This window comes from Pyxicephalus adspersus, chromosome 3 (assembly GCF_032062135.1).
Source record: "Pyxicephalus adspersus chromosome 3, UCB_Pads_2.0, whole genome shotgun sequence".
In the NCBI taxonomy this organism is placed as follows: Eukaryota; Metazoa; Chordata; class Amphibia; order Anura; family Pyxicephalidae; genus Pyxicephalus; species Pyxicephalus adspersus.
Genome location: NC_092860.1, coordinates 5,482,053 through 5,499,514, shown reverse-complemented (window position 1 = coordinate 5,499,514; position 17,462 = coordinate 5,482,053). Strand labels below are relative to the sequence as shown.

General features: G+C 41.5%; 1 protein-coding gene across 3 annotated transcripts in view; it reads left to right on the top strand.

Moving 5' to 3' along the window:
• The window catches only part of GCGR (glucagon receptor), a 42,496-nt gene that overhangs the window by 11,761 nt on the left and 13,273 nt on the right, over nt 1-17,462 (top strand). For 2 of the 3 annotated variants that reach the window (XM_072403407.1, XM_072403408.1), the window contains exons 2-6: nt 5,671-5,808; nt 9,392-9,488; nt 10,780-10,887; nt 12,380-12,501; nt 15,782-15,888. In XM_072403407.1, the coding sequence (XP_072259508.1) occupies nt 5,755-5,808; nt 9,392-9,488; nt 10,780-10,887; nt 12,380-12,501; nt 15,782-15,888 (488 nt within the window). In that variant the 5' untranslated portion in view covers nt 5,671-5,754. Of the gene's footprint in view, nt 1-5,670; nt 5,809-9,391; nt 9,489-10,779; nt 10,888-12,379; nt 12,502-15,781; nt 15,889-17,462 lie in introns of those variants that run through there. The other variant, XM_072403409.1, reaches the window with a different exon arrangement.

The following is a 17,462-nucleotide window of genomic DNA, read 5'->3' as shown; positions in this document are numbered from 1 at the left end:
TAGCAAAATACAAAGCTCGGCCAGGGGGTGCAAAAAACAGGTATAGCGCCCTCAACGGAGACCAAATCTGAATACAAGCACCCAGTGTAACTCGTGCATGGCAGGTATGGTCAACATTGATCCTTATCCCCAAAACAATCTGATTGGGTGCTGCGGTCAACACATTTTATTTTTTTTATATCAATTTTGCATTCTCTGGCTCCGTTCCTGCGTCATTGGGTGTCACCTTATATCTATATCTTGTTTATTGCGTCAGAAGGTTTTGGTTTTCTTGTTTTGATGAGTGCATTGAGGCTTTTGTTGTTGTTGTTGTTGTGTAACTTTTACAAATCTCCTTCCAGTGCCATGTGACTACACAACCAACCTGAACCTCTGCTGCCTATCCCCCCTTCCAGACTTTGTTCACCCTCGCAGTATTTGCAGTGTTTTCAGCCCTCCATTCAATGCAGAATGGATAAATGCCAAAAAGTCACTTTATAACCCCAGATAACTATGCCAGCCTTCAATTGCATATGTGTGTATGGGGCCATTCATATAAATAGTCCATTTGCACACAATTACAACATTTAAAAAAGAAGATCACATGACTTTATGTTTATTTATATTTCTATTATTTAGGTGAATTATTATAGTGGACTCATCAGGGTTTCTCTGCTGATCTGAATCTTTAGGCGTCTTGCTGTCCCTTTTATTGCACGCCAGCAAGGCTTAGCAATTGCCCAGCATGCTGATCAAGTTTCCTATCTTACTTTAATATTTAATCCTAATTCTTTAAATATGAGTTACCATTTTAATGGTAATTTAGATCAAGTGCCACTTTAATATCTTTGCATTTATTTAGATTTCCAGAACAACATGGTTGCAATGCTTGCTGGACTCAATTAGCTGGTAGTATACAATGGAAGGATGCTGTAGTCCCCTGCGGTCTGACCAACGAGTCTGATTTATGAAAGCTCTCCAAGAGTGGAGAAGATAGACTGTCATGAGAGAACCTGAGTGATCCAGCAAACCTAGAATGGATTTTTTAATCCTGGGCTATGTCAATTCTAGTTTTGCTGGATCACCCAGGTTTTCGCTTGATAGTCTATTTGCTCCAAAGCTTTAATAAATTGGGCTCAATGTGTTTTTTGACTCATTGGCCATACATATACTTTTCAGCCAACTACATTCTAATCACTAGACATTGCAAATACAAATGCAAGTAATTGCCAGAAACCAAGCAATGGACCACCCAAACTCAGTTGATCATAAAAACCCAATTGGAAGAAAAAAAAATTAAAGCAATGATGCAATTTACTGAGGGAAAGAAGTTTAATGGAGTCTAAATAATGGAAAAGAAAACTTTGTTAACATTTTTTCTACAAATAGAGCAGTTTTCATTTCATCACCTTTGATTGATCATTTTACATCATTAGTTGCTTTGTGATTTTTGGCAAAAGTTGAATTCAAAGATCGATCATTCAGAAAATAATGTGAATGTCATTTTAATCTTTTGCGGCTGAAAAAGATGTAACCAAATCCTGGCAATCACCTACGTATGCCATACTGCACCCCAACGCTGAATATCCATGCACCATTATTAAACAATATTTATATAGCGCCATCATATTCCACAGTGCTGTACAAAGTCCATAGTCATGTCACTAGCTGTCCCTCAAAAGAGCTCACAATCTAATGTCCCTACCATAGTCATATCTCATTACCACAGTGTAAAGTCAAGTTTGGGGGGAAGCCAATTAACCTCACTGCATGTTTTTGGAATGTTGGAGGAAACCCACACAAACTCCATGCAGATAATGTCCTAGGCAAGATTGGAACCTGGGACTCAGCACTGCAAAGGCCAGAGTGCTAACCACTGAGCCACCGTGCAGCAGTCTGGAATGAAATGGTTCATGGGCCAATTTCCAGTCCCTTGTGGATCATTTCAATGGCCCACCTCATCACAAAGCTTGTGGACCACTTGAAATAGATCTAGTCAAGGCTCTAGAATGCTCCAAATACACAGCGGTCATAATAATGGCACTCAAAGGACCTACAACTGTGCATTATCCATGGAAAATCCACAGATTAGCTGCTCCTCTGTTGCAAAATGGAAAACATGAGAGTTGGATATCTGTAAATATAGATGAGTAGGGTAAATAATGCCGTAATGGCCTCTTCTGTCCAATAAATCGCCCCTTGTATGCTCCATGTAGCTAAATGCTTCCAAAGCCCCTTTTACCTGTTTGCACACCTGTCCAACGTCATCCTGTGTGTGAATAGAATGGCATTGTATCTCCCTAATACACTAAATGTGTGTTTAGCGTTGTATTGTAAAAAATGACAATTCTATTGTCTTGTCTTTTATGATCTGCATTGTTAGAATATGGATTGTCATTGCACAGAAGGGTTGTGCATTTTTTTTGGTGCGCTGCCATGGATTAGGCATTCCGCTTAAATGAACGGGCTACCTTGCCATATGTACGCAGCAGATTTATTGTATGGATGTTGCCCAAAGGGTTGGTCTGCCCAAGCTGGATAATAAAGCTATAGGTGGTATATAATAGGCTGGAGGGCTGATTATAAGTTTTGGTGAATATTTTAGGATTGGGATTCTGTAAATAAGTTTTTTTGGAGTCTTGGAGTTCTCTTGCTTTTCCTGCCACATTCCTTGTAACATAAGATCACAGGGAGAATGTAACTTCCAATTGATGGGCACCATTGTTCCTGATGAATATTAGATTCAGGAAATTCTGATGGTGACCCTGGCTGGATTTATGGAGGCTGAAAAAGTGAGCTAAGAAGACAAAACTGGCCAGGGAATGTAGAAGCAAATACCAACTTGCACCCACTAGGGATCCCCAAATCATACCACTGCCCCCATGGGTAACCCCAGATCATACAGAGAGAGAGTTGAAATGTGGTGGAAAAAAATTCCGTTCTAACCTCCCGCTTTCTAATGCTGGCCATGTGCCAAAAGCCTAGGCATTGGTCATGTGATCCCCGTTGATGTGATCTCTACTTGACCTAGGTTTCAGCAGAGGCCAAATGCCCAGGTGGCAGGGCAACTTGCAATTTAAAAATGAGACCGGCAATGGTGCCTACCTACTTCTTTTTCTTAGCCATAAACTTTTTACAACCACTGCCTTCCCATCAGTTTTTGGCATACAATGGCACAGGAAGGTGCAGCTTTGTAAAAGCAGTTCAATTATAGAGCAAAGATGTGCAGCTGGTGTATTTTGGGCCACATCGGACCTGATAGTTCCTTTTCGTGGCCCTCGGCCAGTGTAAGGTTTTTTTTATATAATGATCCTTCAGATGGCTCTGCCAACAATTTGTTGCATAATTTTGCACCTGGATGCTTCTGAAAATGTGGTTTGCTATCATCGATGCAATCGTGGCCTTATTTCAGAAAAGATGCTGATTGCACTGGATCTATAAATCTGCATGTGAAATGCAATTGAGATTCATGTACCAATGGGAGTCTAATTAAAATGGGTTACATGCCGTATGGTTTCCCTTTCACTCCACGGAGCAGATCACGAATAAACACCATGACCGGAGCCAGCACAGAAGCTCAGACTTCATCCGACCTGCAGGGTTTTCCATTATCTCCTAATGTGTACTTGTTACTCTGCCACAAAGCCAATTACGGGGCTGATGGAAGCGTTTCCCCGCAGATGTGCGCACTTGGGTTTGTCTAAAAGTGTTAAAAGTAAAAAACGCAAAGAGGAAATTGTGTTTACGCAGAACTTCTGCCTGTTAAATAACACTCGGCTTGAAAAGGAAACCTGAAAGCTCAATTTTTGAGAAGAATTAGAACCTCTCAGGGTTTTTAGTGCTTGATTTGCTCTGGGAAAGAAAGTGATGGCGAAGCCAAAATTTTGAGTTGTCACCTGGGCTGGAATGGAGGGGAAATCTCCCAATGTTGTAAAGACCACTGGCTATGGGGGTTACCCATTGGAGAGAATTCCTATGGGATGGGAAGTATAAGGAAATCTGCAATACAAAAATAATGAGATTTAATTTAATTTAATCAATTATGTTCTATTATATTCATAATTGTGATAGCAATCTGTCAGGGTCTTCATTATTTATGGGGGAACCAAGCAAACCTGCTGTTGGAAATCCCATTGCTTGTTATTTTGGGAAGACCTTGTTGTGTGATTCCCCAAGGGATTCATAATTTAGCTTTCCTTGACGTCTCATTGGTCCTATATTCGTACCATTTTGTAATATGGCAACCCTAGGGCCATGGGTTTGAATCTTGGCCAGAATTCTACTTGCATGGTATTTTTAAGCTGTACTCATGTTTGCATGGGATTTCTTTGAGCCCTCTTCTGGCATTTCAAAAACATGTTGGTAATCCTATTGGCTCCCCCCAAAATTGGCTGTAGACTATGTTTGGGACATTAGACTAGAACTATGGAAAGCTAATAAAATATGAGCTCCTTTTGAGGACATTTATACACCTGCAGTTGAAAACTGTGCGGTTGGCAGCTCTTGGGTGCACATAGGATTGCTGCCATGCACAGAGGAGCTGCACACCGCAATGCAGGTAATCACATTTGCACATGGCTGTGGCATGAAGGTTACAACAGGCAAAAGCTGTGTGCAAAAAAGGTTCCACCCACTCCCATTCACTTTAAAAGAACCATTGGGGACACAGTTGAGGCCAGAGTAGAGCGCTGTAGCTCATCACGGGTCTGAAATGGCCCGTAGTGCAATGCTACAGAATATGTAGGTGCTATATAAATACATTATAATGTGTGTTTCTAGAAAAAGCTTAGAACTTGCACTCATGGAAATTTCCACTGCCTAAGGGGCCGTGTCGATTTTATTTTTGATTGAAGAAAATTTTGTATTGCCTTAGAAGTTTATAGGATTCGAAAACTCAAAGCAGGTCAAATGCCGCTGTCAATGAATTTGTATTGATCTCCAATGTGCCTGATATTGATATGGAACTAAAGTCATCAACACAAACCCACAGCTGCAAATAAATCTGCTCCATGCGTGCATGCACTCCTGGAGGATTCAAGTGGCCCTGTATTAAAGACGGCTTGGAGTGAATGATGCTGATATTGCTTTTACGTTCTCTGGGCAGCTTTGCCTTCAAAGCCCACTTTATCAGCTTTCAAAAAATAGATAGAGATAATTATGGAATATCCAGACAGGGCCACCATCAGAAATTTCCAAAAGTTTCAGCATTGCAAAAGTCAAGGTTCTTTTGATTGGAGCCCGGTACAGAAAAACACCTTGCCTCCTCCCATCACAGCAATGCATCCCACTATGGGACAGGTGTTTTCCCTCCCTGAAATACCTAGAGTAACTACATGACTTATATTAATGGGACTTCCAGCATGCATTGCTTGGTTGCCTTCAGTTTTCCAGGGAATTAGGGAACACAGGAAGGAGCAGAAGCAATATGGTGCCCTCTATACCCATGTGTTTGTTTTCTTTGTACAAGTAAGACTTAGCAGAAATAACCTCACCATTCTTCTCCTGCTCCATTTTTGTCTGGTCACAGGGAGGTGACTAAGTTGTGTTACAGTACAGAACAATCATGGTATAAACCTGACTGTGCTGCATGGTAGGGCTGCACAAATCCCCATGCAGGCTGAACAGCTCTATTTACAGGTCCAAGTATTGGTTTGAGATGAAGGACTGACCCATCTTTGTTATTATTTTCAGCTGTTTCAGCCGTGCACACTTGTCCTGAGAGCTCCATTGCAAGAGATCACAAAGTCCTCCAGATGAGGTTGTCGGCGCCCAGTGATGCTCCAGCGTATCCGCCTCCGTATCTTTCTGGTGCTGATTGCGCTATATCAGGTAAAAAAAATGAAAGTATATTACACCTGTGTCCATTAACATATCATTTTGTATTATTTTTGCAGTGTAAGTTCTTGCATTGAAGACTAGCCCTGCCAAATGTTCATTTAGGTCAGTAGGGGAAAGGTAAAAGCAAGTTTTTCTCCTATGCCCCCCTGGCGTCTGCTATGGCTCCTTCTCCAGTCAATTTAGGGATTGTGGGTGGATCCTCATTGTTCTTACCTACAATGCTAATGGTCCATAATCGGAGGTGATGACATCATTGCCTACAACTATAGCCCGGAGCGTCTTATGGAAGAGGGTGCAGGGGACCGGGCACATGGCCGAAGAGCCTGCAAGGGTGGGACAACCTTGTTCTTCACATTACTCTTTGACCTATATGAGCAGTTTATTTTTGTGATACAGGGGTATTTTTTTTTTAAGTAACCCCTAGAGTTCAGCCCACCTACCTTCCAAGTCCAAATGGTTTTTAATGCATCTGTGTTGTGCAGCCTTTGCAAAAAAAATCTTTTTGCACACCACAGCCCCATTTATCCCTATGGATGAGCGGCCCTTAGTCTCCAGCACTGCACAAGGATTGAGTTACGTCTTAAACATCCTGACTAAACATGAAGTCGTCCTTTACTAGTGGGGAGAACTAAAAGAGAATTGGGTGACTTTTTTGGGGTAATAGGGGGAAACCTTTTTTATTCTCCAAAATTGCCACTTAAACAGAGGACAATCTTCAGCCATCTTGATTGGCAGTGATGGTGTAACCCCCACATACAAACCCTTAAAATTGTTGGGTGATTGTCCCAGGTCCCGGCACCCAACCATTAGGATACTATAGCACTCATTAGCTATTGGCGCGGCAGATCGGTGAATGACAATGTGAGCCGGGTGAATATTTAATGCAGGTACAGTTTCCCTAAAAACAATTGTCTTGAGTGAACAAAGCCTAACATGTTCAGGGCCCTTTAGGCACTTTCATGCCTCAGTCCCCAGAGTGTCCCCAGTGATCGATTTGTGCGCGTCCAGCGTTTCTTGGAAATCTTCCAATGGTTCATAAGAGAGGGAATGACCAGGAGTGCATGTCACATCCTCTGTTTACACAGAGCCACATGTATTATCCAGAGAGGTAAATAAGAGTGACAGTTCACAGACAATATCTCCTCCGGGCCTCACCACAGGGATCAGCAGTGCCGTAGCAGACATTTCTTTTAGATTTCATTCATTTGTAATAAAGTTTCAGAATACAAAAAAAATTATTTTTTTCCTTTGAATAAATTTTGTTTTGTTACTTCTGTATCCTTCTTATTGTAATGTTTTTTTTTTTAATTTGAAGCACCAAAACAATGCACCACAGCAATCATCAATGCCAAGTAAAATCTTACCATGTACAATGGCACGATGGAAAAAAAAGGGGAAGATATGATTTTTGGTTTGGTGGCAAATAAAAGGAATGCAATGCTTTAAACACATTTTACCACGTGTTCTTTATTGCAACAAGACAAAAGATTTAATGGAAACCTTTTTTATTTTCCATTGTGCATTTTATATTTGCATTGCCGATGAGCATGGTGAATTGCTGATAATGAGGAGGGTAGGACAAGGTGAGGGGAAGGGGCAGGAACAGAAGGCTTTTGATGTGGCACTAAAAATAATAGTTTTGAAAAAATGCAAACTTTATTATAGTATTCCAAAAATCAACTATTGCAAATATTAAAAAGTTCAGTTGTTACTGAGCATATATGCATATACAGATACAAAAGCAGATGGTTCAAATAACAGTTGTCTGTTACAGTGCAAAGTCTCCTGTCCCGACGCATTTCGCCCTTATGGTCTTCCTCAGGGGATACGAAGAAAAGCTATTGACCACTGTAAAAGTATATACAGAAAATACATGTAAAACAAAACAAAATGCAGCGGATATGTAATACTATGTCATTCATAGGTCAATAAACTAAGATTCTTTATCATGTTTTGTTTAGTTTTTTTGTTTTGTTTGTTTTTGCCTAACTGATATATTTACATGTATTTTCTGTAAAGGGCGAAACGCGTTGGTACAGGAGACTTTGCACTGTAACAGACAACTGTTTTTTCAACCATCTGCTTTTGTATCTGTATATGCATACATGCTCAGTCACAAGTGAACTTTTTAATGTTTGCAATAGTTGATTTTAGAATACTATAATAAAGTTTGCATTTTTACAAAACTATTCTCTTTAGTGCCACTTCAAAATCCTTCTCTTCCTTCCCCTCCCCTTGTCCTACCCTCCTCATTATCAGCATTCCCCAATCTAGGCTGGGCACGGTGCACATTTCTTTAGCTCACACCTGAGCCCCCTTGTACCCCTTCCTCCTCTCTCTCTGAGCATAGCGAATTGTCTAGATTATATTATTGGGTCCCTAATAAGGAGAATAACTCCTTGGGTCCTGGTTACCATTTTTTCTTTTACTCTTTACCCCCTTTAATCATTGCATTACCCTTATAATAAAGACAGGTCACAATAGTTCAAAAAAGGAGCATGCAAGTAACACTTGCTAAGCCCCCTTAAAAATATAACTATACTATTGAAAGAACTACTGCTGATAATAACTTATAAGGTGATGAGCACTTTTGGTAAAAAGTATTGAACATACAACACAGCTAAAAAAGTGCGGAGGTCAGGGGTAAATGCCCCTGCTGGTGGTTAGTGGTATTTGCCTTGTGGGCAGTGCTCTTGAATCTTTGCAGTCGGTGGGCTTTAATTGGAGGCCATTGGTATGTGGCCATTAGTGCCAAGTTTTCAACGCCTCCCTAAGGTTATGTACACACTGGCAGTGAGGTTGCAGGGCATTTACTGCTTCCTCGTGCCAGGAAATTACTGCCTCTCAGAAGACTCTACATGTACCGTCTCCCAGCAGAACGAATAGGGGCGGCAGTGATCAGTATTATTACAGATGTCAAATCTTGCAGACACTTACATGTAATTGGCTAGCAAAGTGCCAGCCACACGGGATAGCTGAATCCTGAAAGCAGGTCCAAACCTCCCCTAAATGTTGATGGTAAGTGCTAACTCCACCATTGGTGAGCCAGTAGTCCCAAATTGGCCGCCATACTTGGTGGTCTTGGGGGCTTTTAAGAAAAAATCATTGCTGCTCCATGGTTACCTAAAAGAACCCGTAGAAGTCTGGTGCCACCGGCTCCAAACTTCTGGGTCTTTCCTGGGTGCCAAGGAATAGTCTTCGCCAAATAACAGCCCCATAACAGAACAAACAAGAAATGGATCTTCATGTCCGATGATAGCACCAGCTTAAAACCACTTTTAGATTCCCTAAAACTTCTTGATGTGAGATTTCTGTGTTTGACTTTACTTTTACTTTAAGATTGAGCATTCAGATCCTTGAATAAGTCTGACGGTGACAGGTGCTCATTACACTGCGCTTCTTGAAATGATTAGTATGGCCGGGGACCTTTTATTTTTCACCTTTGGTGAAAGATTTGGTATGTTAACAGACTGTCATTTAGGAAGCAATGATACTTAGGGACAATGATTAGACTTTTATATAACACAACTGTTTGCTGTGCCCGTGACTTGATTTTTATGTCTTCTCTGGTTAGGCTCCCTCTGCTCAGATGACGGATTACCTGTATAACAACTGGAAGAAGTATGAGTTGGAGTGTCTAAACAAAATGTTGAAGGATCCTCCTCCAGCAGGTGAATGCTAAAATTCTAGGGTTTTGTAAACACTTATAATAAACTGTACATTTCATTAATTTTAGAAGGTTTGTAATCCCCAACAACATTTCTTTTGTTCTTTCACTTAATTGAAGTACACAACGTGTCTGCAGTACCCCCCCCCCCCTTCACTTTTTTAATTCCCAGCTGTTGCAGTAGAATAATAAACTACATGACAGTGTTTATAAACCCTGAATGAATGAACTAGAGAGGTACAAGGTAATACTGTTACTTTTGCATCCACTTTGTTTCATTTTTCTGCAAATCAAAAAGATGAGATTGCTCTGCATATGACGCAGAAAGGACAAAGGCTAAGTACACGTGCAAAAGTTGTCAATGGAAAAGTTTATTCACTATCCTTTCCAATGATAAACAACTGCACGATGCATGAATGCTGTACATAAATTGCTATTCTGCTCTATGGAGAGGGGAGAATGACTGAGCGGCACCCCGCTGCGCTCTCTCCCCTTCACTTTCATTACGTTAGTTTGCTGTCCATCGTCCGGGGATCTGCCAGGGCAGAGCGCTGTACACATGCCAGATTCTCGTGAGCCCTGAGCCGATTATCGGATGAGAACCTCTGCACATGTGTAGGTAGCCAAAGTTAGGTCTTTGAAAAATGTTTTTATTTAACCTCTTTATTTGTCTATGTATAAAAATATTTTGCAAGACAAAATCGCCAATATGAAAAAACAAAAATGTGTTACTTTGTAATTTTCTGGTCCTAAGGGAGTGCAGAGTTGTATTATATAAATTATTTAACATATTTTGCTGTCTGTTGATCCCATCGTAAATGTTGTCAACTACCATTTCCAAAATAGCATTGTTATATCTGTTACATTGTTCCTAGCTATCTCTGAGGACTTCTGTAGCCCTGTCCTTGGGTGACAACACTAATTGTCTATGGATATAATATGCTGAGTGTATGTTGTCACCCTCGGACAGGCAGGATCACCAGATTAAAATAAAGGGGGGACAAAAGCCAGAGAAAACTAATGCAGCCAACACATCTCATTACTAGTAAACTGGAATATAGTGCAATGGTATTCTTGGGTTTAGATGGGAATGAGCATGCTCCAATAAATAAGGAAGCTTTAATTGCCTTTTCCGTTGACTCCATTGCATTTCGCTGACATTTCTAGGAAATTGGAATATTTTATTTGGCTCCCTAGTAATGATCCTATCGGTTTGATTTAGAAAGGCAAAAAACATGTACAGTACTTCAAACTCTCCCCTGCAGATATCAGTATTCTGTGCATTCTGTTTGCAGGGCTGGTTTGCAACCGAACATTTGACAATTTTACCTGCTGGCCTGATGCTCAACCCAACACGACAATCAATGTCTCATGTCCTTGGTACCTGCCCTGGTATAATAAAGGTAAACCATTTTCAGTATGTGTTTTGATTCCATCAGTTTAATTAGGTAGCAGTGTTCTTTAATTTTATTTTGTTGGACCAAGGACCAACTTTAGGTTGGGATCACCAATGCTTTTTTTTGGAAAGATCTTTGGTCAAGTCACATGACATCGTTTTTCTCTTCTTGCTGTGGCCCTGTCCGGGGTATCATGCCATGTAATAACGGAGGTGACTTTCTCTGCATCATCTTCCTGTAAGCCCAGGGCAGCTTAATGATGCACCTCTATGGGACGGTGTTCTTGACATTCTGGGCTCGCAGTGGGTTGAAGGGCAAAGGGTATCACTTGGAGGTACAGCAGCTGGGACTAGAACAAACCTAGGGGTGCAACACTAAGGCATGGATAAGTTGTTAACCCGTGCTTTGTCCTTGTGAGGCAAAGTAATACATTTGTCTTAAAGGCCAACTCCAGAAAATATCTTGGCCACAGTTGGCCTTTATTACCAGCCATTCTGCTTGTATATACTTGTATATATATCACCCTTCCATCGCCCCAGCACAGACTCCTTCATTGCCACCAGTGAAGCAATAAAACCAGAACTTCTAGATATTTGGATTATTTGACTTAACCTCAACCCTCCTATTTGATAGTGTTTGGCCCAAACCTGTCACTTGATGAGCTCATGATGGTCCCCAACCAGTCAGAGGTGAAAGGTGAACAGAGCAGCAAAGGGAATCAAATATACAATGCTGCAAAGACTTGATTTAAAGTCAACCTGTTGCTTTGCCATGCTTGGTCAAAGTTCACTTTAAAGCTTTGGGCAGCATGGTGGCTCAGTGGTTAGCACTCCGGCCTTTGAAGCGCTGGGTCCTAGGTTCGAATCCCAGCCAGGACACTATCTGCATGGAATTTACAGGTTCTCCCCGTGTCTGTGTGGGTTTCCTCTGGTTTCCTCCCACATCCCAAAAACATGCAGTTAGGTTATTTGGCTACCCCTAAATTGACCTTAGACTACATTAACAACAAATAACTATGGTAGGGACATTAGATTGTAAGCTCCTTTGAGGGACAGTTAGTGACATGACTATGGACTTTGTGCAGCACTGTGTAATATGATGGTGCTGTATAATAATAAAAAAGGTTTGTCCAACATAAATTCAGATTTCACTGTTAGACAGAAGCTGGAAAATCAGGTTGCCCACTAGGTTTGAATATCTATGGTGGACACCAGTAACCATATTTCTGCATGTTGAGTTCCCAGCACCACCTCCTTGATTTATCCACTAATCTCTACCCAACTGTTGGAATTTCTGGAAGGAAGTTCAGGACTTCTTTTGATTGAATAAAAGAACTAGATCTCTACTGTTAGTATTCTCAGTGCGGAAAAGCCCCAAAATGTGTGAGAACCCAGCTGGTCATTCCAATCTTCAGCATCAATTCATAGATAAATTACTGGTATTTGGTGGACTCGCCTTTTAAATCCTTCTATACAATAACAAATATGTCCCTTCTCAGTGCAGCATGGCTTCGTGTACAAGTACTGTGGCCCCGATGGGCAATGGATGGATTCAGTCAATGGTGCTTTCCAGCGCGATGCCCGGGAATGTGCACGGGATGAGCAGGAAGAGAGAGAGGAGGTAATGTTTCATACATGGGTGAAAATGAAGGTGGAGCAGTAACTGGTTGCCAGAGGGAGAGGCAGCTTCGTGTGAAGAGGGCATTATGAGAAATATCATAGATATAGCAGTACCATGGCTATTTTTAAAATCCTTGCCCTTCATCAGAATAGTCACATGACCACAAAAACTGGACTCTCCTGGGTTAGTCTGGACTTTACCCTGCTAAAACCTTTGTAGTTGTTGACTATGCAGTGAAGCATACATTTGGGGACTTTTTTGGGGGTATCACGCTATTGGCTGCTTGAAGTACTCCAATGGAAAGTGAAGAGATCCAATAGGAATGTCTCTGTTGGCTGCAGAGGTACCCTATTGAATAGTAGGATGATTTATTTGTGCATCACTCTGTTGGCAGCTGCAGTACCCTATAAAATCCAATTGAGTGTCCCTGAATTGACTGCGGATATACTCTTTTGACGAATGGAAGGATCCAGTTGGGCAACTCTTTGTTGGTTGCTGACATTCCCCAATTAAAAATTGAGGGGATTCATTAGGGACATCTTTATTGCCTTCTGAGTTACCCTGTTTACCAATGGGAGGATCCATTTGGGCATCTCTCGGTTAGCTGCTGAAGTACCCTATTGGATATGGGAAGGATTAATTTAGACATCTCACTGTTGGCTACTAAAGTACCTTGTTGGATAGTGGAAAAATCCAATTGGTTGCCTCTCTATTGGCTGTTGAGGCATTCTGGTAAAAAATGGGAGAATCTATTTGGGACCACTTTATTAGCTGCTGAAGTACTCTATTGCAGCGTTCCCCAACCTGTGGTCCGTGGACCACTGGTGGTCTGCGGTTCTAGCCAGTGCACCCTCCAGCGCAGTCAGGAGAAGGACCCTGCTTGGAGAGGTGCACCGGCCAGAGCCGAGGACCATGTCACTCGTATGCATCACAGGCTCAGGGTAGTAGCTGGTTTGTGGCCAGAGCCACAACCCCGCCACTACCCTGAGACTGTGATGCATACGGGTGACATGGTCCTTGGCCATTGCAGGCTCAGAATTGCAATGGGAGGGTGGGCAGGTTCTGGCATTATGATGTCACTCTAGGGGAAGTCCCTTCCTCTTTGGGTGACATACAGCTCCTCATGCGTGCATGGTCCGTAGTTCGTAAATTTAGTGGCCCGTGACGACCAAAAGGTTGGGGACCACTGCTCTATTGGATAGTGAGAGGATCGAACTGGGTGCCTCTCTATTGGATGTTGGAGCACTCTATTGAGGATCCATTTGGGCACCATGGTGTTAACTAACCAGCAAAAGAGACCGAATGGCCAAGTTTGGCACAGGGACACCGTTGCAAATATAGGAAAACAAGAATATCGGGGGCTGTAAAACTCAACTTGTACAAGAAATTTGGTCAAAAACAAATGCTTTGATGACCTCATTTTTAAAAAGCCGGCGGTTATTTATCATTTAGCCTCCATTAACAACTCTTTCCTAAATCCATGGCACATGGAATACTATGATTTATAAAGCACGCATAATTGGGAAAAACAAGTTTGTATAAACACTACACAACCCCGCCAAGGCCAATGACATAACTGATTAGTGTCGGACGTTCTTAAAGAATGATTGTTGGTTCTGGGCTGTTCAGACTGCCGGGCCCTCGTTGCCATTGTAGCCCCAATTCCTGATAAGGTGCCTGTCTCCTGAGTCTCATTGTTCTCTCATCGGGCAGTTCCTGATGGGTGGTGGGATTTATGCCAGTGAAATTCCTCAGCCCATTCCCACCCGTGGGTCTCAAGTTTTGGCCCTTCTTCTGCCAAAGCTGTAAGAGTTTTGAGTTGTTACTTCCTGCCGCTGGCTTTTCAGAAGACGCAGCTATAAACAAGCCGTTCACTTGAATTCCTGGTTGTATATGTTTCAGATTGCAGTTTATATAATAGGTATGCGGATGTCAGGGCTTGTATGTAACAAATTGGCTCATTTTAAAGTGGTTTGAATCTTTAGTACATAATTCAACGAGGACCCGTCAGGAAACATGGAAACGGCCGACTTATATTCAATGCTAAACTCCGGGTAGATCTACAAGAAGCAAAGAAAAGCAGCTTTGTGTTCCTTAAGATCCATAGGACAAATTTAAAGAAGGGTCTCCAAATGCACAGCATTCAGGCTCCCTGCACCCCTGCCATTCTGGCAATTGGGGTCCTGGGCACTTGACCAAACTGCCCTACCCTAAAACAAGCCCTGATGCCTGGTAAAAACATAAGAAATGCAAAAAAAGTAGCAGTTTTACGTGCCAATTGATTGGTTTTTCTTTCCATCAAGTCCTTAGATGTCCCACACAGACCTGATAGCTGTTGCAGTTTTTCTTACAGATCCCATCCCTATAACTGTACAGTAAAAGAGGAAGCAGCAAACTAATAAACTCATTACGCTCATCTCACGGTCATTCTATTCTCCCCTTTTACTGCAGCACACCAGCCCTATTCTGTATCCTGCAATTTCATTAATTTGCAATGAATACAATTAATTTGTATTTTTTTTTTTTGCAAGCAGCATTAGGTGCCTGGGTTTGACTTGGTATGAAGCTTCTTTAAACCAAAAGAGGGAAAAGCAAAATAAGTATTATTTGGGTGTGCTCCATTGCAAGGAAAATGCTTATAGGAGAAAAGAGTGATCGATACATGAGCTTCTATGTGTGCTGCTTGTTCTTTCACAGTTCATTCACAGGTTGAGAGGAGCCGGTTTGTCCAATCATAATTCAGATTTTTGTCATCCATGGTAGGAAGCCATTAGTCATACATATATAGTGTTATATCTGTTTCTACATACTTGTTGATCATGCCAGAAATACAATGAAGTTTTGAGTGAACCAGGGCTCGTTTTGCATTTTATTTGTGCATTCTGATTTTTTTTTTCCAATTGAGACTGCAATAAAAAAAAGCAAAGGCCCCTTCTAGATTTTTATTTCCATTATGTCCATGCTGCAGATTTGGCCTTACTTCCTCTCTGGTTAACTCAATGAGGCAGGAAGTGAAGGTAAATCTCTTTATTGGAGATTAAGTTTTCATTCTATCCCAAAAAAAATCAATTTTAGAAAAAAACAATTTTTGGCTTGACCTACTTTTTTTTAAATTTCAAACCCGACCTATCAGGATTATTAAACTGTTGGCAGCACAAACTTTTTTCCTTTCATATCTATTTGATGTATGAGGATCTGTATTATTTTATCAGACTGCATAATGCATTAGGATCGTTGAGACACAAGAGCCGCCTGGTAATTGTCATTTCACATTTTACAGGAAAAGATTATCAAGACCTATGGAATATTTATGATCATGTACACCATAGGATACGCCACGTCTTTAGGAACTCTGATCCTGGCTCTCGCCATCCTGGTCAGCTTCAGGTATTGGAAGGATTATGTTAATGGGGAAATGGTTTCTATATCCTTGTGCTTATTTCTTTCCCTTTTCTACTCTTATTACCCATAGCTTGTAATGTATACCTAAATCCCCTGTGCTGCACTCAGACTGTATTAAGGAAAAATCCAGTTTATTCAATCAAGCAGCGCATAGAGAAATAATTGTGCAGGAAGTCATCAATCAATCAGAAATAATCTGATCATGGATTCTTGAATTTGATTGGTTGGCACAGGATATTGCTTTGCTACACCAGAATTGCTCTTGCACAAATCATTCTTCAAACATTTTATATGCAAACTCTAATGATGAACATTTTGCTTATTTTGACCCTTTATATAGTGTTATGGTATACTTGGTGATCATGCCAGAAATACAGTGAAGTTTTGGGGGAACCAGGGCTCTTTTTGTACATTTTGACTTTTTTTTTTTAGCAGTTTGGAGTAGAGCAGGCAAATATGTATTGTATATGACCCATTGGGAAATGTTTCCCCTTTTGTTCCCTGAGTTCAGACTGGGAACAAACTTTTCACAGCCAGCCGTAAAAACCTCACAAGCTGTTCTAAGCTTGTTCAAAACCAAACGTTTTGACTAGTGTTAGATTTTACAGAAAGAAATTTATATCCATTGTGGGCCTAGGGACATTTTTTGCCTTCCTCTTGATTAAATGAGTTTATAAAGTCAAACTACACTTTTTATTTTTTTTATTTAAATTGTGGGAAAAACCAGGCAAGCTCTAATTACAGTAGTTGCTGCTTCTCCAATGCTACCCCTTTGACTCCAGAGTTGGGGGTTTGACCCCTTTTTGGGGCTTGAGGGGGTCCAAGATGCACCACTTGAGGAGTAGTTCATGCTTCTGACTCTGCTTTACTTTTGGCCATAATCTTTATTACACATCAGAAAAGAAGCACCGCCCAGTGCGGAGATGATAGACAATTTGATATTAGGCAATCAGAAAATTGTGGAAAAGAACAATATATTATGGGGATGGGTTTCAGGTTGCAGTAGGGCTTCAGCTAGGAAGGACAGAAAGTAGAGGGGAAAGGGGAACTGGGCTTAAAGAGATTTTACACATACAGGGCCTGAACCAAAGTGGCAAAGTTTCCTTTGCCAGGCTTTCTTCTACCTCAACCAGTCACTTACTATAGGGGTAAAGAAAGTCACATTTTTCAGATGCCTTGTGGGTGCAGCACTCTGCACTTATTTTTTAATGTAGTTTTATGTTGTCTCTGTCCCTGGTGTGGTTTTTGTTGCCACCTTGTTTGATGGAGGGTGCTATTCCCTTTTGGGCTAGCCCTAACATCTTGGAGAGAGCTTTGGCCTAACAGCCAGGCGCTTTCCCTCAGTGGGAGCGTCTCTTCGGGAGAGCTCCCAGCTTAGTATCTGTTGGGACCTGCTTAGGCGGTCCCACGGAGAAAAGGTCTCCTTCTTGCTTTGGCCAGTGGGGCAAGTAAATCTATTCCAGTTTTGGCTGGGTAGGCTCAGTACCCAGCCCTCGTCTGGAGCTTCGCTTCGGAGGGTTTGGGCATAGGGTGGCCCTTCCTCTTTAGAGGTGGGATCA